This window comes from Urocitellus parryii, chromosome 12 (assembly GCF_045843805.1).
Source record: "Urocitellus parryii isolate mUroPar1 chromosome 12, mUroPar1.hap1, whole genome shotgun sequence".
In the NCBI taxonomy this organism is placed as follows: Eukaryota; Metazoa; Chordata; class Mammalia; order Rodentia; family Sciuridae; genus Urocitellus; species Urocitellus parryii.
Window position 1 is genome coordinate 75,151,781 of NC_135542.1, and position 25,263 is coordinate 75,177,043.

The 25,263-nt window shown below is 37.6% G+C and overlaps 1 protein-coding gene across 1 annotated transcript in view; it reads left to right on the plus strand.

The window, feature by feature from the left end:
• Nucleotides 1-23,588, plus strand: part of Cimip6 (ciliary microtubule inner protein 6) — a 44,586-nt gene extending 20,998 nt beyond the window's left edge. Inside the window, exons 3-5 of the mRNA XM_026399932.1 lie at nt 1,973-2,126; nt 21,901-22,016; nt 23,327-23,588. Coding sequence (XP_026255717.1) covers nt 1,973-2,126; nt 21,901-22,016; nt 23,327-23,527 — 471 coding nt within the window. The 3' untranslated portion in view covers nt 23,528-23,588. The remainder of the gene's footprint in view (nt 1-1,972; nt 2,127-21,900; nt 22,017-23,326) is intronic.
• The last annotated feature ends 1,675 nt before the right edge of the window (nt 23,589-25,263 follow it).

Consider the following 25,263-nt stretch of genomic DNA (forward strand, 5'->3'; position numbering starts at 1 on the left):
GCCTGCGGGGCCCAGTCTGGCCGCCGCCCGTGGCCGGCCGGCGGGGTTGTGTCCCTGGTCCGCTTTGCTCCGAACTGGCTGGGGGTGGGGTGGGGTGTTAGGAGTGTGGATCCTAGCACCAAGCCGCTAGAGTCAGTTCACAGATTCAGGCCTGCGGGGCCCAGTAGGTTCCTATGTTCGCTGCAGTTCAGCGGCGGCCGGCGGGATTGTGTCCCTGATCTGCGATGCACCGAGCCGGCTGGGGGTGGGGTGGTAGGAATGTGGATCCTATCGCTGGACCGCCAGAGGCCGTTCACAGACTCAAGCCTGCGGGGCCCAGTCTGGCCGCCGCCCGTGGCCAGCCCTCGGGGTTGTGTCCCTGGTCCGCTTTGCTCCGAACTGGCTGGGGGTGGGGTGGGGTGTTAGGAGTGTGGATCCTAGCACCAAGCCGCTAGAGTCAGTTCACAGATTCAGGCCTGCGGGGCCCAGTAGGTTCCTATGTTCGCTGCAGTTCAGCGGCGGCCGGCGGGATTGTGTCCCTGATCTGAGATGCACCGAGCCGGCTGGGGGTGGGGTGGTAGGAATGTGGATCCTATCGCTGGACCGCCAGAGGCCGTTCACAGACTCAAGCCTGCGGGGCCCAGTCTGGCCGCCGCCCGTGGCCGGCCGGCGGGGTTGTGTCCCTGGTCCGCTTTGCTCCGAACTGGCTGGGGGTGGGGTGGGGTGTTAGGAGTGTGGATCCTAGCACCAAGCCGCTAGAGTCAGTTCACAGATTCAGGCCTGCGGGGCCCAGTAGGTTCCTATGTTCGCTGCAGTTCAGCGGCGGCCGGCGGGATTGTGTCCCTGATCTGCGATGCACCGAGCCGGCTGGGGGTGGGGTGGTAGGAATGTGGATCCTATCGCTGGACCGCCAGAGGCCGTTCACAGACTCAAGCCTGCGGGGCCCAGTCTGGCCGCCGCCCGTGGCCAGCCCGCGGGGTTGTGTCCCTGGTCCGCTTTGCTCCAAACTGGCTGGGGGTGGGGTGGGGTGTTAGGAGTGTGGATCCTAGCACCAAGCCGCTAGAGTCAGTTCACAGACTCAGGCCTGCGGGGCCCAGTAGGTTCCTATGTTCGCTGCAGTTCAGCGGCGGCCGGCGGGATTGTGTCCCTGATCTGCCTTGCACCGAGCCGGCTGGGGGTGGGGTGGTAGGAATGTGGATCCTATCGCTGGACCGCCAGAGGCCGTTCACAGACTCAAGCCTGCGGGGCCCAGTCTGGCCGCCGCCCGTGGCCGGCCGGCGGGGTTGTGTCCCTGGTCCGCTTTGCTCCGAACTGGCTGGGGGTGGGGTGGGGTGTTAGGAGTGTGGATCCTAGCACCAAGCCGCTAGAGTCAGTTCACAGATTCAGGCCTGCGGGGCCCAGTAGGTTCCTATGTTCGCTGCAGTTCAGCGGCGGCCGGCGGGATTGTGTCCCTGATCCGCGTTGCGGAGATTCACTCACCTGGGACCAACTGACCCCTCCCACAGACTTACTAGTTATCGGCAGGTCTCCTTTCAGTGGAAAATTGTTAGAAGTTCCTCAGCATGTCCCATGCAAGTGTATTTATGTGTCTCTCTGATCCCGTTACTGCGGAGGTATAGAAAATGCTGCCTGCTCGCCAGCCGCCATGTTGGATCCCCTCAATCATGTTTTTATGTGTGTGTGTACGTATTATATTAAAATTATGTGCAAAACAGATAAAATTATTTTGTTGATTTTTTAGCACTTCATCTGTTAATAAAAGGTAGTTTCAGTATTGAGCAGCTGTATTTTAACTAAAAATATGATGATTTATTTTTAGCTGTCTTTTAAGAAATAGTGTCCCTGTGAAAAGATATTCCTGGATTTTATAACTCGTTTTTAGTACTAGAATAGACAATAACTTGTTGAATTACTGAACATCCATAAACATCAAATAACACATGAAAATGTCCTATGGTATTCAATTTTGTGTTTCCAATTTTTTTCTATAAAGAGTGACTGGTGGTCATATAGTAAAGCACTGGAACATGTCTTCCAACCACCCTATGATACTAAGAGCACCCAGAGGAGTGACTTCCAAAAACCAACATGTCCATTGATTTTGCCTGTCAAACACAGCAAGATGCAAAAGGCTTCTTCTGGAATAGGTAAGGTTAGCAGTGGTAAAACCTCTTTCTTGCTATCAAATTAAGATATATTGGAGGTGCTGACACCTCCTGAGAAAATTACTTCTCTTTAACAGTTAAAAATATACACACAGCAATGGGCAGCCCTTGACAAACTTGTTATCCTTCCCTAGTGGATAGCTCAACTCCAAGTATGTTTAATATAACATAATGACAATTGTACACATCATTAATAACACCAGCCTCAAGTCATAAACTTAGATGCATTCCTCTCATTGCTGCCACCAAATTTTAAAAATCCTTACTATTAAAATAATAGATAGCTGGGCATGGTGGTACACACCTGTAATCCCAGTGGCTCCTGAGGCTGAGGAAGGAGAATCACAAGTTCAAAGCCAGACTCAGCAATGGTGAGGTGCTAAGCAACTTAGTGAAACCCTGTCTCTAAATAAAATACAAATAGGGCTGGGGATGTGGCTCAGTGGTTGAGTACCTCTCCACCCAATAGTAGATAACACTAAATAGCAGTATTTCTCAAAGTGTACTCTGAGGAACACTAGTTTTGTATAATGTGTGTAGATAACTGATCAAATAAACAGGGGGAGTGGTTACATATGTTTTGCAAAAGTTAAGTTACACAAAATTTTTTAACCTGTAGCACTCTCAACACCCTTATTCCAAGATAAGCATGATGAATTTCCAAGCAGGAGAGTAAAGAATGCTGTTTTCCCCACTTTCTGTTCATTTCACTTTTTTTTTTTACATTATCTTTCATGTCTGGTGACCCACAAAACATAATTTAGGAAATACTGTTATGTAGATTATTAGAACATTTTCATATCTAAAATCAACTTGGCCTGACGATGTCATTATAATAAACTAAGTCACATTTTATGAAAGTCATTATCTGTTTGTTAGTCCATTCCTAGTCATCTCTACCTCTGAAGTAGGTTTTACTAAGTCTTAAACAAGTCCAGAATGAAGCCAAGATTAAAATGCATTTATTGAATATCTACTCTGGTCCTCACCCCCTACAAAAGTTCAAAACTAAACTTTAAATAAGGTACTGTAACACACAGGACAGTAATCAATGAAAACTTGCTTTTACAGATCAAGAGTACCTCACTTCTGACTGCTATGATTTGGTCAGTCTAATCAAGATACACAGGGCAACTAGACTGAAGATCAGGACATTTAAAAATGATCCTATCCAGCATGATTTCTACCTCAAGGGAAATTGTTAACAAAGAGGGTTAACTAATTAAATACTCTGTATCAATGACTTTGGAAAGATAAAGTTTCTAATTCAGGATAGTAGACTGAGCACAAACATAAATTTGCACAAACGTATAAATAACACCCAACCAATAAACTGATAAAGGTAAAGGGAATGGAAGGAAAAGCTTTCTGGAATGTGGGAAAGAATGGAAGCCTATTGATGGATAAAAAAGAGAAAAGAAGTAATACCAGAAAGGAAATTCAGTGAAGAAGAATCAATCCATTTGACTGGACCCCGATGGGTTCAGTTAGCAGACACTGGGGAAGACAAGAACAAAGAGGGGATGGAAGTCAGGGTTGCTCAAAAGTCTGTCTCAATTAGCAGCTTCAGTCATGAGCTCTCCACCTGTCTTTACATTAAGACTATTAGAGCTGGGCGTGATGGTGCACATCTGTAATCCCAGCCACTCAGGAGGCTGAGGCAGGAGGATCACAAGTTCAAAGCCAACTTAGGCAATTTAGGGAGACCCTATATCAAAATAAAAAACTAAAAGGGTTACGGATGTAGCTCAGTGTCCCTGGGTACTAAAAATAAAAGTATTAGAACTCAATATTTTAGCCAGATTCCAACTACTAGAACAGTTATTTTAGAAAATCAGAAACTTAGAAAATATGGGAGAATAAAAGCAAAATGGAGGATCAGTTTGGGAGGTCCAACTTTTCTAGAGCTCCAAAAAAGAGGAGTAAAAACAAAAACAAGGTAATCATGAAAACATAATGTGACATTTATTGATTATGTGTGATTTGCCAGGCACTTTATAAAGCTTTCTAAATATAAACTTTAATTCTTACTTTAATTTTTACACAAATCCTTTGTAACATAATAGTGTAGAAATACTCTTACTATTCTCATATTTCAGATAAGAACGGGTAGGGAGACAAACTTATTTCTACCCTCTTAGGAGTTTTTGGCTGGGTCTGAGAATTAAATTGACTCAAAGATCAACAGAAGAAAAACAGAAATTTAGTTAAAGCAAGCTTTATGTAGCACAAGTGCCTTCATAAGGAAATGAAGATCCAAAGATACAGTTAGAGATATAATCTGAATTGGACAAAGCTGTACACTGAAAATGTAAAAAAGCAAAGGCACTTGGATTGGGTAGTTAACTGGGTAGAGAACTGAGTCACTGTTGGAGAAGGGTTAGTTTAACTAGGTTTACTGGTACAGATTTCCCTCAGGCTCATTTCCTGGGCTTGATGATAAGAATGATACTTTCCTTGTGGCAGAGATAGAACATCTTTTACAGGAATTTCATCTTCAGCTTTTAAGAAAAAGAAGGAAGATCAGAATCTTTTTGTCTGCTTGTTTGTTTGTTTTGGTTTTGGTTTATTTATTTGCACCCACTATTTTTCAAGTGTCTTTAACTCAATATGGTCAAGATACCAGCATATTTGGGGTGGTATGCTTTGAACTCCTTCAAAAGAAAGCACGAAGTTTATGCAACACCTAGGAGAAAACATAGGGTTAGCACTACAGCATATAAGTACAGGCAACAACTTTCTTAATAGAACCTCTAAAGCTCAGGAAATAATGTCAAGAGCTAATAAATGGAATGGCATTAGGCTTCTGAACAGCAAAGGAAACAATTAGGAATGTGAAGAGAGAACTTACAGAATGGGAGAAACTCTTTGCTAGCTACTCTTCTGACAGAGGACAAATACCTGGAATAGACAAAGAACTCAAAAAACTTCATGCGGAAAAAAAATAAAATAAAATAACCCAGTTAATGAGCACATGAATTAAACAGACACTTCTCAAAAGAAGAAATACAAATGGCTGACAAATATATGAAAAAATGTTTAACAATATTAGCAATTAGGGAAATGTAAATCAAAACTACACTGAGGGGTTGGGGCTGTGGCTCAGTGGTAGAACGATTGCCTAGCATGTGTGAGGCTCTGGGTTTGAACCTCAGCACCATATAAATAAATAAAATAAAGGTGTCATGTCCATCAACAACTAAAAAATATATATTTAAAAAAATTTTAATTAAAGAGAAAAAAAACTACACTGAGAGTTCATCTCATACCAGTCAGAATAGCAGTCATCAAGAATACAAATAATAAATGATGGAGAGGATGTGGAGAAAAAGGAACACCTTTTGGTGGGATTGTAAATCACTGCAACCACTATGGAATCAGCATTGAGTTTCCTCAAAAGGCTAGGCATGGAACCATCATATGACCCAGCTATTCTACTCCTTGGTATTTATCCTAAAGAATTAAAGTCATCAGTGATACATGCATACCCTTGTTTATAGCAGCACAATTCACAATAGCCAAACTATGGAACCAGCCTAGGTGTCCATCAACAGCAGATGAATGGATAGAGAAAATGTGGTATATATACACAATGGAGTTCTATTCAGTCATAAAAAAAATAAATTATGACATTTTCGGAAAATGGGTGGAGCTAAAGACCATTATGTTAAATGAAATAAGTCAATCTCAGAAGGTTAAGGGATATATGTTATGGGGCAAATGTCATAAAAATCAAAGGGAGATCAATAGAGGAAAGGGTCCAAGAGGGGGAATTGATATTGGCCAAATTTTATGGACATATTATGTGCAGTGCAAATATGTAACAACAAATCCCATCTGTATGTACAATTATAATGTACCAAATAAATGTGGGGAAAATTAAGTTTAGGCATGGCTATAACATTAATAGTAGGCATATAAATTAGGTCACAAAAGTGTTATGATTTTTCAATGACAACATCAACTGTCTTAAGAGCCACGTACTAATTATTTTGTGGGGAGATACTGGGGATTGAACTCAGGGGCACTCAACCAATGAGCCACATCCCCAACCCTATTTTGTATTTTATTTAGAGACAGGGTCTCACTGAGTTGCTTAGTGCCTTGCAGTTGCTGAGGCTGGCTTTGAACTTGCAATCTTCCTGCCTCAGCCTCCTGAGCCGCCAGGATTACAGGTGTGTACCACTGCCTGGCATACATACTAATTTTTGAAAGCAAAATCTAGAATTGAGAAAGGCTTTATGTTTAAGCAAAAGTATTCTTTATTGCACCAATATATACATATATTCAAGGAAAAGTTTCTGGATATATGTGTGTGTGTGTGTGTGTGTGTGTGTGTTGTTAGCTGATTTGTTGGATAAAGGAATAAACACATTGTTCAAAATAATTTTTGAGGAATTAAACAACTTCATTTGCATTTTGGGTGTAATTTTAAGAAAATAAATTAGCTAAATACAAATCACATTAAAAAAAGAAAGCACAAATTTTAAATAATTTGCTCAAAGCTACACAGTGAATGATTGTTATTTAACCCCCAATAGCCTGATCTCTCAATATCTGTACTCATAACTCTGCATAGCCTTTAAAGTATTAAGAAAGTTTCCTTGTATCAAAGGGTTTCTCTGTATTGAAAGGGTCCACTGAGTGTTTCCAGTTGTGAAGGGGAAAAAGTATACACTCCTAGACATCATTATGAAATGGTAAAACAATCATGAAGAGAAGATTCTAAAAGTTTCCATAAAGAGAAAGAAAAATGTCCCCACCTAAGGAATAAGAATCAATTAAAAAAAAAGCACTGATGCAAGAGAACAATAGAGTTAACGTCTTTAAAGTTCTCAGGGGAAATAATTTTTAACCTAGAGAGGAGGATTTACTTGGCACAGACACTCCAACCACTTTCTTCAAGTGGCACTGGGCATTAAACCCACTGAGAAGGAAATGAGAAGGAAATGCTAGGGCACACTATTTGACCCTTAAGTGAGCAAAATTCATATAGTTACATAATATTATGAATGCTATTTAGTAGTTCTCAACTTTTAGGATCAATGTATACACACAGTATGGGAAGTTTAAATGTGATTACATAACAGAATTTGTGTTAACAGCCTTAATAAGAAAAGTAAATAAACAGTTGATAGAAGATGGGAAGTAGGGGGCTGAGGGTGTAGCTCAGTCATGGAGAGCTTGCCTACCATGCATGGGGCCCTGGGTTCCATCTCCAGCCCTGAGAAAAATAAAGACGGGAAATAGAATAGGGGGGTTAATATTATTTAACATAGAATCAAGGGATACTACACAATATGGATGAAACAAAGAGGAGAAATTTATAAGTTGTTTTAAAAAATATTTATTTTTTAGGTGTAGATGGACACAACACAATGCCTTTATTTGCCTTGCACAGGTGGGAACCTGGGTCCCACCTGTGCAAGGCAAGCGCTCTACCGATGAGCCACAATCCCAGCCCAAGAGGAGAAATTTAAAAGTCAAGGGCTGGGAGTATATCAGTGGTAGAGTGCTTGTGTATCATGCACGAGGTCCTGAGTTCAGTCCCCAGCACTGGCAGTGGGGCAGTGTTAGGAGAGGGAGGCTCTTTAAAGGCCAAAGGAACCAGGTTAAGAACCTTAGCCTCTTCACTGAGCTCAAGCTCATATTGTCAACCACCTACTTAAAAATCTCCTCTTGGATATAGAATCATATTTTTAAGTATGATAAGGCTAGGACAGAAGGTTTCATTTCCCCCATCCAAACCAATGTCCCCAGTAGTATTCCCATGTTCAAGGAGTGCCATCTCCATTCCCCCAGGTGCTCATGTTTTGATAATCTAGAAGTCATTCTAAAACTTTCCCTTTCCTTCCTCTATGTTCAATCTATTAGTGAATCTTGATATTTTGAGCTCCAAATGCATCCAAATCTATTCATTTCCATCGTCTTCGTAATGAATGTAGTGCAGCCATTACAACCTCCTGCCTTTCTTCCTCTGCTATGATGTGTTTTCGGCATCATCAACAGAAGGATATTTTTAAAACACCAATGAAACCCCCCTCTTACTTTAGGTTCTTCGGTTACTTCTCATTGTTCATAGAACAAATTTCAAATTCTTTACAGTAACCTACATGGCCCTAGTCAATCTGCCAAATCTGCCTTCTCTTCTATTGCATATAATACGGTGATTTAGAAATACAACTCAGACCAAGGAGGTAGGAAAACTCTGAAAGTCAGGCTTGTTCCAAACCAATTTATGTTTGCTTACTTGTTATTGCATTTCTGTAATTTAATTACATGTCCTTGTAAATTAAAACTGAGCATGATAATAAAGCAGTTGTTTCTATAAAACATTCAAAGTTGAGTGCTTTGGAAAGACTTGAGAAATAGTCAGTCATTAACTTAGAGAATGATGATTAGGTATGGGCAAGACAGCCTTAAAAAAAAAGAGGAGCTGGAATGAATTTTTTAAGCCTTGAAGCATTGTATACTCATTTTGCTTCAAATGTGTATTTACATTTCATTCTGTGCTAAAGAAACAGAAAATGGAAAGGGTGTATTAGAGATGTAGTTTGTACAAGGAACAAAATGAAATTCCAATCAGTGCATACATAAAGAGAAATGACTTGGTGCTCCAGTAAGAATTTGAGCAATGAGCTGATAAGAATTAAAGGTATAAGTATGGTATATGATTCTTTGCTTTAACTGACTTATTTTGGTTAAACAACTAGTCCTCTTCATATAAGGAGGAATCACTTCTAATCTGGTTGAAGGGATGTGGAAGAGTGGTTAAAAATGAGACTGGACAGATGCATTTTGTTCTAGGTTGGTCAGGAAGGTCCAGTCATTTCATAAGGGATCCTTTAAATTAGGGTTTGTGGATCTGTTCTGTTGGGCTAAACAACTTTTCCAGAGAGAAATCCTCCAAACCCCTGCTTAAGGTGGAAGACAGATTATCCAAGAATCCCTCAAACAATCCTGTTTGCAACTTCAGTACCAATGCCCCATGCTCTGTGCTTCAGAACCTCCAAGTTCCTGAGCTTTACTACAATACTGTGGCATGAGCTGGCATGATTTTTACCCCATTTTCATCCCCATATGCACTAATTTCCAGTTTTCTGAGGTCCAATCAAGCCAATTGCCATTTATCCATCAGTTTTCCAGTTTCAAAATTTGTTAACATCTTAGTTCCCATTTAGTTCTTTCTTTTTTCCCCTTAAGGACATAGGCCCTCTTAATTTCTTTATTGTTGTTTTTTGGGAGTTAGGGAAGAAATGGCAGGTAATGCACAGGTTGATCGCCACATTTAATTGGAAATCAGTCCTGTGACTGTCACTGCTATTTAGTATTGCTTCAGTACTTCGAATCGTCTGACCCTGGGCCCCTTATTAAAATTCATCATTTTGTTTAGTCAATTTATGAAATGAGAATAATACTTCCTACTTTGAAGGACTGTTATGAGAACTAAATGAAATAACATGACAAGTGCCTACCACAGTTCTTATATGTACTTAGGCAATAAATGGTAGCTATTTCTATTATTAATCACTGCTAAGTTAGGTGTTAAGTTGAAATTTAGTTTTGGGAAGCTGGCATTGAACCTCTCTTTCTCTCCTTCCCTCCCTCCCTCCAGACCTCTCTACCTTCCTCTTTCTCCTCAGTTATTGGTATTTCCCATTACTATGTTCATTATTATATCCTTGGGCCAAGTATAATGTCCAAACTCAATAATATTTATTGAATAATTGAATGATAATTACATACTACCCAGAAAAAAATGTTTAAAGTCAATGTAATTTAAACTAACATGAAAAACAACATAGGCCTGTAATTAATTCCTATTTTAGGTGGTGTGTGGATACCAGATAAAAAGGATTTTTTAAAAAGAAAAATATTTTAATGTAACATTTTAAAATATGTATAAAACTAGTCTGAATGTGCCAGATTTTTATATATGCGTTCAAACAGAAAAAAAAATGTGTTAATGCCAATTAAAAGTCATTTCATAGTCATTCCGTTCCGTCAGCCCACTTAATTACGCCTGGTCTTTGGTATTTCAGCAATTTTATCTTGTGCTGACAATAAAAGTGCCCTTTATGTCTTGTACCACCACACAATTTCCTGGCTGCCATCCATGGTTAGTTAACAAATGGCTATGCTTCATCATATCTGAGTCCAGTAAGAATAAGTCTTCACATTTGATTTTATATAATAAAACTTTATAAATTGGAAAGGCTGATCTAATTAGCGAAGGGGTTGTATTTCATATTTAAATGAAACTCAGGCTGTTTATCGGACTACTTGATATTTTAATGTTCTTTTGCATTGCAAATCTAGATGTAGTGGTCAAATTAATTTTATAAAGTTGGTGTTAGTCTAAGTTGTTTCTTTTGCACCAAGGTATAGTATAGGACTGACTTCTTGATATAGTTATGTTTGTGGATTTTTTAAGTGCTTTTGAAGATCTATAGTATTTTTACATTAACAATCTTTTTTTATACAGATCAAAATAAATACTATTTTTTAATATTTATTTTTTTTAGTTACAGCTGGACACAATACCTTTATTCCATTCATTTATTTTTATGTGGTGCTGAGGATTGAACCCAGGGCCCCGTGCATGGTAGGGGAGCGCTCTACCGCTAAGCCACAATCCCAGCCCCTCAAAATAAATACTATTGAGTAGAATTTCTAAGAGAAAATATTACTGGCAATGTTTCTTAAGTAGACACAAACAGAGGTTAAGAAAATTTCTCAAAGTAAAACTGCTAAGTTCTCTCCTATATAAGGAGCAAATTGTGGGTTTGAATGAATCTTGGCTTTGTTGATAAAACTTGAAAGGCTAGATACCAACTTGTTTAGAAAATTCTTATTTTAATTAGATCAAGTTTCCGAGAAACTGTGGATTTCCAACATCCTTATGTTTGTAGCTTTCGTCTAATAACATGTCCTTTAAGTAATCACGGGGTGCCTTTGAATTATTAAGTAGAGAAACCACTAAGAACCTGAATATCTTCTCTCAGGTTGTCCCACTTAGATATTCTCCACTATTTCAAGTTTTTTTAAATGTTTTTTTAGTTGTAGATGAGCATAACACCTTTATTTATTTTTATATGCTGCTGAGGATTGAACCCAGTGCCTCTTACATGCGAGTCAGGAGCTCTACCACTGAGCTACAACCCAAGCCCCCACTATTATTAGCTTTTTTAAAGAAAGCCTCATGTATTTGCATAAATGAACATAGTTTTTATGTCTAAAAGGTGTAACGTCTGGGTGAGGAATTCCCCTCTATCATAGCTCAGAGTACTTTCCTCTCCCTTTTGTTCCTCCATAAAGAAATGAATACTTTCATGTTATTATTTTTGAGATTCTAGGAAGTTCTTCATCTCCATTTAAAAGATGATTTATTTTATTGGCTTTCTTAGGAACTATTTCTCTTTCAATTATCTGTATAACAAGCTACCTCAAATTTAGTTGTTTAAAACAACAATCATCTGATTTGTTCAGTGTTCTTCACTCTTTGCTGGGTTCAGCTGGGCAGTTCTGGTCTTGGGGAGGGTCATTTGTGTGGCTGTGTTCAGCTGACAGGTATCTAGGACTGGGTTCAGCTAGGGAACTGGGTTGCCTGGGTCTTCTCCCTGTGGTTTCTCCTACAGAGTGGCTGGATTTCTTAACCTGGCAGCTCAGGGCTTCTAAGAAAACAAAAAGCAGAAGTTGCAAGGTTTTCTTAAGGGTTTTTGCCTGGAACTGACACAGTGATACTGCTGCCTCATTATTTTGACTAAAGCTAAGCACAAGGCCAGTCCATTGATAATATTATTCATTGATAATATGCTCTGCGTTTTTATGGGTATAATGCTATTTTTTTCTGTTCTGTACTCCTTGTCTTTTTCAGAAAATAAAAGCTTTTGTTATTTTCCTTCATATATCTTAGACACTCTCCTTGGTTTATTTCTTACTTAGTCTTATTTGAGTACTTCTTCTAGAAGTTCTTCCAAGTAGATTTTTTTTAATAAGAAAATCTGATTTCGTAGCCTCCCAATATTTTTTTTTATTTTGGCTTTATAGTTAAATGATAATTTGGTTAGATATTAAAATTCTAGTTTCCTTTTATTTTTATTTATTATTCATTTTGGTACTGAGGATTGAACTCAGGGGCCCTCAACCACATCCCCAGCCCTATTTTTTATTTTATTTAGAGACAGAATCTCATTAAGTTGCTTAGCGCCTTGCCATTGCTGAGGCTGGCTTTGAACTGGTGATCCTCCTGTCGTAGCCTCCTGAGCCACTGGGATTACAAGCAGGCACCACCGCATCCAGCCTGCTAATTTCCTTTTAATTAAAATTCTAATTTAAAATTTAATTTAACATTATAATTTTTCTTTTAATATTTTCAAAATATTACCCAGTTATCTTGGGTCCACTGTTGCTATTGAGATATTTAACACTAATCTGCTTCCTACTCCTTTGGAGATAATCTATGTCTTCTCTATGAAAGTATTTATAATTTTTTCTTTGTCTCAGATGACCTTAAATTTCTGTATAAAGTGTCTTAGACGTGAGGTTTTCCTTATGCACCCTGTAGGACAGGGTGGAGCAAGTGAGAGGCCTACGGTGCAAACTTTAAAGAGCCACGCGCTCCCCAGGTCATGCAGGTACCTCCTTAAATCTGGCATCCCTCGTACTTCCGTTGCCTTTTTAGTATTCTGTGAGCTCTTATAATCTGAGATCTGTGCTCTTCCTTTAAATTGTTAGATATTTAGCCTCATTATTTGTTTGGATATTTCCTTCTATTTCTTTTAAATCTGGTGTTGGTATTTCCACCTTCCGTGTCTCTTGAATTTTGTTTTTTCTTTCTTCTTTCCTCCTATATTCTGGGATAGCTTCTCAATCTAATTTTCTAGTTCAAGAATCTCATGGTTTATTGCGTCTTTTTTGTTGTTGTTGTTTGTTCCATTTCAATTGTTTCTGTTTTCTTTTTTTTTAACAGTTGATTTTCTTCACCTACATATGACATGTGCATTACAATTCTTATTACACATATAAAGCACAATTTTTCATATCTCTGGTTGTACACAAAGTATATTGACACCAATTCGTGTCTTCATACATGTATTTTGGATAATAATGATCATCACATTCCACCATCATTTCTAACCCTATGCCCCCTCCTTTCCCCTCTCACCCCTCTGCCCTATCTGGAGTTCGTCTATTCCTCCCATGCTCCCTCTCCCTATCCCACTATGAATCAGCCTCCTTATGTCAAAGAAAACATTAAGCATTTGTTTTTTGGTGATTGGCTAACTTCACTTAGAATTGTCTCCTCCAACTCCATCCATTTACCTGCAAATGCCATGATTTTATTCTCTTTTATTGCTGAGTAATATTCCATTGTGTATAAATGCCACATTTTTTTATCCTTTCATCTATTAAAGGGCCTCTAGGTTGGTTCTACAGTTTAGCAATTGTGAATTGTGCTGTTATAAACATTGATGTGGCTGTGTCCCTGTAGTATGCTGTTTTTAAGTCCTTTGGGTGTAGACTGAGGAGAGGGATAGCTGGGTCAAATGATGGTTCCATACCCAATTTTCCAAGAAATCTCCATACTGCTTTCCATATTGGCTGCACCAATTTGCAGTCCCACCAGCAATGTATGAGTGTACCTTTTTTCCCACATCCTCACCAACACTTATTGTTGTTTGTCTTCATAATAGCTTCATTCTGACTGGAGTGAGATGAAATAGTAGAGTAGTTTTGATTTGCATTTCTCTAATTGCTAGTGATGATGAACATTTTTTCATATATTTGTTGATTGATTGTATATCATCGTCTGAGAAGTGTATTTTCAGGTTCTTGGCCCATTTATTGATTGGGTTATTTGTTTTTTTGGTGTTTAACTTTTTAAGTTCTTTATATACCCAGAGATTAGAGCTCTATCTGATGTGTATCACACGAGGGGTAAAGATTTGCTCCCAAGATATAGGTTCCCTATTCACCTCACAGATTGTTTGTTTTGCTGAGAAGAAACTTTTTAGTTTGAGTCCATCCCATTTATTGAGTCTTGATTTTAATTATTGTGCCAAAGGAGTCTTAATAAGGAAGTTGGGGCCTAATCCTACATGATAGAGATTGGGGTCTACTTTTTCTTCTATTAGACACAGTGTCTCTGGTTTTATTCCTATGTCCTTGGCCCATTTTGAGTTGAGTTTTATGCATAGTGAGAGATAGAGATTTAATTTCATTTTGTTGCATGTGGATTTCCAATTTTACCAGCACCATTTGTTGAAGAGGCTATCTCTTCTCCAATGCATGTTTTTGGCACCTTTGTCTAATATAAGACAATTGTAATTTTGTGGATTAGTCTCTGTGTCCTCTATTCTGTACCATTGGTCTACAAGTCTGTTTTGGTGTCAATACCATGCTGTTTTCTTTACTATTGTTCTGCAGTATATTTTAAGGTCTGGTATAGTGATGCCACCTGCTTCACTCTTCCTGCTAAGGATTGCTTTAGCTATTCTGGGTCTCTTATTTTTCCAGATGAATTTTGTGACTGCTTTTTCTATTTCTATGAGGAATGTCATTGGGATTTTGATCAGAATTGCATTAAATCTGTATAGTGCTTTTGGTAGTATGGTCATTTTGATAATATTAATTCTGCCTATCCAAGAGCAAGGTAGATCTCTCCATCTTCTAAAGTCTTCTTTGGCTTCTTTCTTTAGAGTTCTGTAATTTTCATTATGTAGACCTTTCACCTCTTTCATTAAGTTGATTCCCAAGTATTTTTTTTCTTTGAAGCTATTGTAAATGGGATAGTTTTCCTCGTTTCCCTTTTTGAGGATTCTGTTATACAGAAATTCCTTTGATTTATGGGTGTTGACTTTATATCCTGCTACTTTGCTGAATTCATTTACTAGTTCTAGAAGTTTTCTGGTGGAACTTTTTGGGTCCTCTAGGTATAGAATATCATCAGCAAATACTGCCATTTTGAGTTTTTCTTTTCCTATGTGTATCCATCCCTTTAATTCCTTTTGTCTAATAGTTCTGGCCAATATTTCAAGAACTATGTTAAATAGAAGTGGTGAAAGAGGGCATCTCTGTCTTGTTCCAGTTTTTAGATGGAATGCCTTCAATTTTTCTCCATTTAGAATGATGTTGGCCTGAGGCTTAGCATAGATAGCCTTTATGATGTTGAAATTTGTTCCTGTTATCCCTCGTTTTTCTAGTGTTTCGAATATAAAGGGTACTGTATTTTGTCAAATGCTTTTTCTGCTTCTATTGAGATGATCATATGATTCTCATCTTTAAGTCTATCTATTATGTGATGAATTACATTTATTGATTTCCATATGTTGAACCAACCTTGAATCCCTGGGATGAATCCCACTTGATTGTGGTGCACGATCTTTTCGATATGTTTTCATATTTGATTTGCCAGAATTTTATTGAGAATTTTTGCATATATGTTCATTAGAGATATTGGTCTGAAGTTTTTTCTTTTTTGACGTGTCTTTGCCTGGTTTTGGAATCAGGGTGATGTTAGCCTCATAGAATGAGTTTGGAAATGCGCCCTCTCTATTTCCTGAAATAGATTGTAGAGTATTGGTATTAGTTCTTCGTTAAAGGTCTTGTAGAACTCGACTGTGTATCCATCCGGTCCTGGGCCTTTTTTTGATTGGTAGACTTCTGATGCCATCTTCTATTTTGTCACTTGAAATTGATCTGTTTAAATTGTATATATCATCCTGATTCAATTTGGGCAAATTATATGACTCTAGAAATTTGTTGATGTCTTCAATATTTTCTATTTTATTGAAGTACAAGTTTTCAAAATAATTTATAATTATCTTCTGTGTTTCTCTGGTGTCTGTTGTGATATTTCCTATTTCATCACATATGTTAGTGATTTAAGTTTTCTCTCTCCTTCTCCTTGTTACCATGGCTAAGGGTCTGTCAATTTTATTTATTTTTTTAAAGAACCAACTTTTTGTTCTGACAATTTTTAAAAAAATATTTTTTAGAGTTGATGGACCTTTATTTTTTTATTCATTTATTTATATGCGGTGCTGAGAATTGAACCCAGTGCCTCACACATGTGAGGCAAGCACTACCACTGAGCCACAACCCCAGCCCCTGTTCTGTCAATTTTTTCAATTGTTTTAATTTCATTGATTCCAGCTCTGATTTTAATTATTTCCTGTCTTCTACTGCTTTTGGTGCTGATTTGTTCTTCTTTTCTAGGGCATTGAGAAATAATGTTAAGTCATTTATTTGTTGACTTTTTCTTCTTTTAAGGAATGAACTCCATGCCATGATCTTTCGTCTTAGAATTGCTTTCATAGTGTCCCAAAGATTTCAATATGTTGTATCTGTGTTTTCATTCACCTCTAAAAATTTTTTAATCTTTTCCTTGATGTCTTCTGCAACCCATTGCTCATTCAGTAGCATATTATTTAGTCTCCAGGTGTTGGAGTAGCTTTTATTTCTTATTTTATTATTGATTTCTAATTCCATTCCATTATGATCTGATAGAATGCAGGGTGGTATCTTTACTTTTTATATTTGCTAACAGTTGCTTTGTGGCATAGTATATGGTCTATTTTAGATAAGGATCCATGTGCTACTGAGAATAAAGTGTATTCTCTCATTGAAAGATGAAATGTTCTACATATGTCAGTTAAGTCTTAGTTATTGATTGTATTATTGAGTTCTATAGTTTCTTTGTTAAGCTTTCGTTTGGAAAGTCTATCTAGTGATGAAAGAGATGTGTTAAAGTCACCCCAAATTATTGTGTTGTGGTCTATCTGACTCTTGAACTTGAGCAGAGTTTGTTTGATGAGTGAAGAGGCTCCTTTCTGGGGGCATATATATTTATAATTGTTAAGTCTTGTTGGTGTATGGTTCCCTTGAGCAGTATATAGTGTCCTTCTTTATCCTTTTTGATTGACTTTAGTTTGAAGTTTACTTTATTTGATAAGAGGGTGGAAACCTTTGCTTGCTTCCACAGTCCATGTGAGTGGTATGATTTTTCCTAACCCTTCACCTTCAGTCTGTGGATGTCTTTTCCTATTAGATGAGTCTCTTGGAGGCAGCATATTGTTGGGTCTTTTTTTTTTTTAATCCAATCTGCTAGACTATGTCTTTTGATTGGTGAGTTTAGGTCATTAACATTCAGGGTTATTATTGAGACATGATTTGTATTCCCAGCCATTTTTGTTTATTTTTGGTATTTAATGTGACTTGGTTTCTCCTCTGATTAGATTTTACTTTAGTGTAATACCTTCCTCTGCTGATTTTCACCATTGATTTGCATTTCCTCTTCTTGGAATATTTTGCTGAGGATATTCTGTAGAGCAGGCTTTCTAGTTGTAAATTCTTTTAACTTTTGTTTATCATAGAAGGTTTTTGTTTCATCATCAAATCTAAAGCTTAGTTTTTCTGGATATAAGATTCTTGGTTGATATCCATTTTCTTTCAGAGCTTGGTATATGTTTTTCCACTATCTCCTGGCTTTGAGGATCTGGGTTGAAAAATATGCTGATACAAGTTGGTCTCCCCCTATATGTGATCTGATTCCTCTCTCTTGCGGCTTTTAAAATTCTATCCTTATTCTGTATGCTAGGCATTTTCATTATAATGTGCCTTGGTATAGATCTGTTGTAATTTTGTACATTTGTTGTCCTGTAATCTTCTTGTATTTGGTTTTCCAATTCATTCTTCATGCTTGGGAAATTTTCTGATATTATCTCATTAAAGAAATTGTGCATTCCTTTGGTTTGAAACTCTGTGCCTTTCTCTACCCCCAATAACTCCTAAATTTGGTCTTTTGATGCTGTCCCATAATTCTTGTATGTTCTGTTCATGGTTTCTTACTATCTTCATTGTGTGATCTGCTTTATTTTCCAGATTATATACTTTGTCTTCATTTTTGGATGTTCTTTCTTCCAAGTGATCTACTCTGTTGGTTATGCTTTCTATTGAGTTTTTAATTTGATTTATTGTATCCTTCATCTCAAGGATTTCTGACTGTGTTTTTTTTCAGAGTCTCTATCTCTCTCTTGAAGTATCTTTTGCTACCTGTGATTGCTCTCTTATCTCTTTGTTGGAGTGATCAATTTTTGCCTGTATTTGCTTATTTAGATAATACTTTAATTCATAGATCATTTTAATTATGAACCTCCTGAACTCCTTCTTTGGTACTTCATCAACTTCATGGATTCTGTTATTTTAGTGTCCTGGTTTGTTTGGGGCACTTTCCTCCCTTGTTTTTTCATGTTGTCTATGTGTCTTCCTTTCTTACAATGTGGATCTGAGATATTACAGTTCTTCCCTATATTCTTGTAGTACCCATGCAGATTGTCTGTACCCCACCTTGATATTGGGCTTCCAGACCCTGCTGGTGTCCCTCAGTATATGCTACTGCATCTAAGGTTAGTGGTGGCAATAGCAGAGGTAATAGTTAAGGTGCCCAAGATGTAAGCAATGTCTTACAGAGATGGGGCTGTAAGAGTGGGCCTCACACTCCCTTTGGGATGCCTGCTCTGAGATGCAGCTGCTTGTAGACCCTGTCTGTGGTCAAAAAGTTAGGGGCTACTGTGTGGGGTGGGGAGGGCTATGTCGATGACTGCAGTGTCTCAAGAAGGAAGTGGGTTAGGCTTAAGCTCCCAGCTGAGAGGGGGTTGAACGTGGACCTACCCTGGACATGGTTACTGCCCAAGTTGGTGTGGACAGATGTGGGTGGGGCCTGACTCCAGCAGTAGTCTTCTGGTCCGAAGAGGTGGACCTGTGCCAGAAGGTGGGCTCTGGCAGGTGTGGGTGGACCTGGGCCACAGGGTTTGACCTCCCTAGGTAGTCTGCTGGTCAGAAGAGGCGGTCCTGTGCCAGAGGCGAGGCTCTGGCAGGTGTCTGCCCCGATGGTGGAGGTGTCTCTATTTTCATTTCTAACATTTTGCATGATTTTTTAATGATCTTTACTCTTGCCTCACATTACTGACAACTTCTATGTATATTAGAAGTTATCTGTTAAGCTTCTTTTAATTATTGATGTATTGCTTCTAATAATTCTGCTTCCCATGGTATATGTTAAATTTTTCTTTCTGTTCCAGGGTATGTAATTTATCTTAGATCATGCTCCCCAAAGGCCTTGTGTGGACAAATGGTTAAGACCAGGCTCTGGTTTGCATACCTCCCAGTGAATTTAAGGAAAGGAAATGAGACCTAGGCTGTAGAGCTTCAGACATTACAAAATCAGATTTGGCCACCACCAATTGCCGTCACTCTGCTAGGCCAGTCCTAAAGTCAGGAATCCACTCCTGCTACCTCTAAACTCTTTGAAAGAGGCATCACTGAGGGAAGGCACTCTCTTGGTGTTTCACATCCACCAATGCTGACAATTGCTGGAGGAAAAGTTGAGCAGAGAAGCCCAAGGGGACAGCATGCACCCATTGCCACCAGTTTCTTATCCTGGGGGGACTGCTGTGCTGGCTGATGTTACTGTGTTGACACAGGATGGCTGATCAGTGAATGCCAGTTTCTGTGGCTCTGGGGCAAGTCCTGATCTTCCCAAGGCAATGTGAGGCAAGGCCTGGAGCAAATTTAAAAGGTCTCTCTCAACCTTTTCTCTCTTGACTGCATTTGAACCTTTCTATCCTCTGGCTGCTGCTCACCACACCAGTTCACTAAAGCCTTCATACCCATCTACTGAAGCCTTTGGGTTTCTCACAGCTGTTTTGTCTGTTTTGTTTTGGTTTTGTCTTTTTTTTTTTTTTTTTTTTGATAGGTCATTGGATTCATTTCTTTCCCTTCTGGGTTTTCCCCAGAATAGAAAAGACCTGGGCCCTTGCTGAGACCCTCCATAATTTGACCCCAACATCCTAGAGACTTTATAAATGTTGTCCTTCATCCTTACAATTCTGAAAACAAATTTCATTATCCCCATTTTAGAGAAGAGGAAATTGAATCTCAATAAAGTTAAGTGATTTTTCCAAAGTCACATGGGTAGGAAATGTAGTGGTGCCAGAATTTGAAAATATATCAATCTTCTATCAAAACCAAAATGGTTCAATTAAACCCCAAAATGGTTTAATCCATTAACCTTATATAATTAATGCTTAAATTTAGAATTGCCTTATTTTATTCAAGAAGTTATCAAACTAGGCCCCAGAAAACATTAATGTTCTGTAAGCTGAAACTTGTTATTCATTCAAAAAAATGGTAGTCCTTTCTCAATTTGCAGAAAAACAATATGAATTATGGATAGGATTTTCTCAGTGTTGTAGTTATTAAATTTTTAGCACCTGCTGTTCTTTGTGTGCTAGCAAGTTCTAAAAGAAAGGTAATGACTAGGTTAAAAAAAAACAAAAACCAAGTAAAACAAACAAACAAAACAAAAAATTAGTTTTGAGCAGCTGATTACAATTAGAAATCAAGAAAATGTTATCAGTTAACTTTTGTTTTCCTGCTAACTGGGGAAAGATTGCCATTCATATCATGTAATGTATTTATACATTTGATGTATAAATATTTGAATACTCATCATTCATGCTAGTAAAATTAACTTATGTCTATATTTGAATATCAAATTGAATTTATGAATGGTTAATAAATGTGAATTTACTAATATAATATTCTTTCATATGTAAAGATGTGATTAAAAATAGATTTTACTTTATTTTTCATAGTTATATATGCATAAAGTACAGAATTCAAAGAATACAAAGGAATATACAGTGAAAAGTGAATCTACCTCTCTCCACTTCTGTCCTTCAGTAACCCAAGTCTTTCTTCTACAGTAGTCTTTGATATCAGTTTCTTATGTATCATTCCACAGATATGCTAATATATGTAAACTCTTAGAAACGCTTCCTCACAGCCTATTCTCTTTTGACAGAATATGACCTTTCCTATCCTCCAGCCCAAACTGCTGCTCATACTTCATACTAGTTCAAATTTTTTAAAAGATTAATTTTTTCCTTGACAGAATTACTACATTAAACTTTTGTGATTGTCAGCAGCCATTGGAAGTTGCTCTGATTCTTTAAATAACTTTGCCTGCTAAAAATAAAACTAAAGTGAGTTTTAAAAGTATTTAAAATATTAAACATATGTGAAGTAGAGACCCACAAAATGAATATATACTCATCACCTTGATTTAAAGATACTTAAAAGTGATTTCTAAAGTGTCTTATTGCTCTTGCAAATATTCAGAATCTCTGTCATTGGGTGAAATAAAAAGGATTGTGTATTCAGCTACAAGTGCAGCAGCCCCAGGGTCTTCCAGTGCATTCCATGAAGATAACTGGGAGGAACTTGAGTATGGAATTCCTTGTGTGTCACCTTAGCCACTTGGTCCCGAATACAGATTCAGCATAAATTTCTCATACTCTTTCTAATAGTAAAAAATAATTTGACAAATAAGTTAGACTTAAGTTTTCTCTAAAACTTATTGCTTTCTGTGTAAAAGAGCATATCTAACAGATTTTTTAGGCCAATAGTTTCTTAAATATAACTGTATTAGTGTTAATATTAGATATAAAAATTAATAATTTCACATGTGGGGCAAATTTGGTTGTTTTGCTTTGGTCCTTTTCATGGAAAAATTATGGTGAATCCATTATATTTATTGTGTAGATATGGGTAAGTAACCTTGCATACTTAGAGAATATATCATTCTGTGGGCATTTTTATAAAGCTTGGAAACTATGAATACTGATTATAATTCTATAGACAAATCTAATTTTTATTTTGACTTCCCAAAAAACTCTATTCTTTTTCTTAGTTCCACTTGCCTCTCCAGATGCATCAGCAGAACTTCAAAACAAATTTACAGAATACATGTCTTTTATACACCAATATGATTCCAGGAAAACTCCCAATGAGCCCATCCGGGGAAAGGTAAGACTTTATTTAGAATCAGTTATTTAATACGTCAACAGGTGTGATGGCCAGCGTCTCATTGGGGGGTTCTTCTTCTTGCCGAGGAGAATGTAAGCCACCCTAAAACTTAAAAGTCTCTAATACTTAATGAATAACAAAACACAAATATTCAGAAATATATTTACAATAGTGAAGCCCCTGATTGATCTAGTCCACATGGGTTCTGGAGCTAGACAGACAAAAGATGGCTCCAGTGGTTTATTTAAGGGGGTACATTAAAGGAAATGATAAGGTTTCAAGGGTGGAGTTTTGCCTTGAGATGTCTTGCAGTCAGCAGGTTGATTGACATCTTGGCACGTCACACCCATCTCAGATGCCGTGGGAGCCATGGCAGAGTGGAACAGAAATTCACACTGTCCCTGAGCAATTGACCAGAGAAAATGTCCACTGGTCATTCCCAGACACCAGATGTTTCCATTCACTAGGCTTTCATGGGCGGTGACCCACATGCAACCCATGGACAGCTCATGACAATACATTAGAGCAGAATAGATTTATGGTAGAATATCAAGCCTTTGGAAGTCATAATCATCTTTCTAAAAGGTTATTTAAACAAACTAACCTAGTTGTTAGTAGGATAGAATCCCAACCACATGCATAGTAAAAAGCAAGGAATGATGTCATAATTTGGACTCAGAGTTTGGGAATTTAGTTTATTTAAATAATTAAAATTATTTGCTTAAGATAATATCAAGCAGTTAATAAACAATTTTTGATATTCTTAATGTGCATGTGTGGCAGGGGGATGCAAATCAGGTTATAAATCCAGATAGAAATGTAATAGTGAGTATTTGGATTTTTTTCAACTACAGATGTTTGCTTTTATATTTCATTATAAGAAAACCTTTTGTTGGAACTAATAGACACTTGGGACATGATCATAAATTCTTAGATCTATGAACTGTTTCTGTTGTATCCATAGTAACCTATACAACAAAAAATAATATTTGATATGAATAGCCTTAAACAATCCAAATGACAGAAAAGTTGAGAAATGGGAGATAATGAAATATTTCTTCTTTGACTTTCTACTGTTTTTTTTTTTCCTTCCTGCTTATTTTCTGGCACACCCTATTTTGTAATTTATTTACAAGTTTAGCCAATAAATATTATGGTGATGTCTTTAGTTTTGGATGAAGGAGACAGCCAATGAAGAAGCAGAGAAGTAAGTGCCTGCCTCACCAGGACTTGACCTAACCGACAAACTCAGCTGCGTCTTCCGGTAATTTGTGTTCCCCTGTTAATGTCAACTTTGTTTTCCTTTCCAGAGACTTGGAACTTTTGTGCAGAGAGAGATAAAACCAGGGAGTAGGCCAATAGTTCCTAAGGGAACAGAGGTATTACTGAATGCTCCAGGGCTGTGTTCATCAGAACAGCCCCAAAAAACAGAGAAAGGAAATCCAGCGGGAAGCAGAATGATCTCACCAGGTCTCTGCCAACAAAATTCCCAAGAGCTGTTAGAGACTTAAAAATCACTTATCAGAAACAGACGTCGGACAGGCAGCCAAGGCATGCCCCAGAAGCCCTGAGAGGAGAGAAGACTGCAGGCGTCTTTCACACAACTATAGGACATTCTCTTCTCTCCAGGCCAAAGCCTTTAAAGCCCCCAATAAAAAATCAGGATAAGTTGCCTTCTTTAGATAAAAACATAATCACTGGAGAAATTTCATAATTATCATGCAGGCCCTGGTGCCTCAGAACATATAGTTTACATAAATAGGAAAAACAAAAAATAAAAAAAGACAAAATACCTCCAAATATTAAGAGTGAACTCCATAAGCGACAGATTATGAGACATTATTTCTATCACATTATTTATAAACAAAAAAAACTTTGTTTTGTACAAAATTAATGTTATTAAATAATATAAAATTGTTAAAGGAGAGGCCCTATGAGACATTCATTAGTTATAGTTCTAGAATCAAAACAAACTGGGGTTGGATATTGGTTCCACTTCATAGGAGCTGTGTAACCTAGAATAAATTACTTAACCTCTCTAGACTTCGGTTTTCTCATCTGTAACATGAAGAAAATAGCAATTTCATAAAATTGTTGAGCATGAGATAGGAATGTACATTGATCAAAACGTGGTCCGGTAATTACATTATTACTATTACTAAATTAAAATTTCAACTTAAGGATAATGTAAATTATAAATTTAAATTTTCCTATAAATTTAAGTTTTCCTCCTTTTTCTAAAACTTAGAACTCCTATGTGTTTCACAATTAAGAGTGCGAAAAATCTAAAAACATTTCTGCCAGTACAAGATATACATACACACCTTGCCTTTCTTTATAGATTACATGGGTACTTAGGATATAAAATATTTCCTAAATTGTTTTCTATTTTACATAGATCATTTCTAACACTAATTCAACCTTTAATTTTTGGCTGAGTTTGGAAAGGATGAACTCTACCAGCTATTCTAATTTTGTGCATTTGATGTGCCATAGTGTATCTACTATATGTTGTGTTACATACGAGTAGAAGTGGGTGAACTTCTACTATAAAGAGTAGAACTTCTGCTATAAAGAGTATTTCCTCGGGGCTGGGGATGTGGCTCAAGCGGTAGCGCGCTCGCCTGGCATGCGTGCGGCCCGGGTTCGATCCTCCAGCACCACATACAAACAAAGATGTTGTGTCCGCCAATAACTAATAAATAAATATTAAAAAAAAAGAGTATTTCCGGATTTCCATTGGATGTATCAGCTACTCACTATTATCTGCAGTACTGAAAAGACTAGCTTTTTCTTTATCCCTTTATCCTCTTTCCACTAAAGAAATTGTAGTAAGACTGCAAAAGAATGAGTGCCATCAGGATGTATAAGTGTGTTGGGGACCCCTGGATCTTACAACATGGCAAACTAAGACTAATGGTGAATCCCTTCTATTGCAAACACCTTGAAATCCTGAATAAAAGGTTTGGATAACAAACAAATATATAGCCAAACTCATACAACAGTAAAACTTTCATATTTCAAAAGAGTGAATTTGCTCATTTCTGTGTAAATATATATCCTAAAGCTCTTTCCTTGTCAATGCATGCATACTACTTTCTTATTTTAATAGATTTCCAACCTTCGTGGTACAGATGTACCGCTATATAACTGCAATAATAAGAATGAAAGCTTTGATGTGGGAAGAAGGGAAGGGGAAGGTAAGCAGTCTGGGGAAAGGTCTTAAGGGCTAGTAATTTAAATTTTT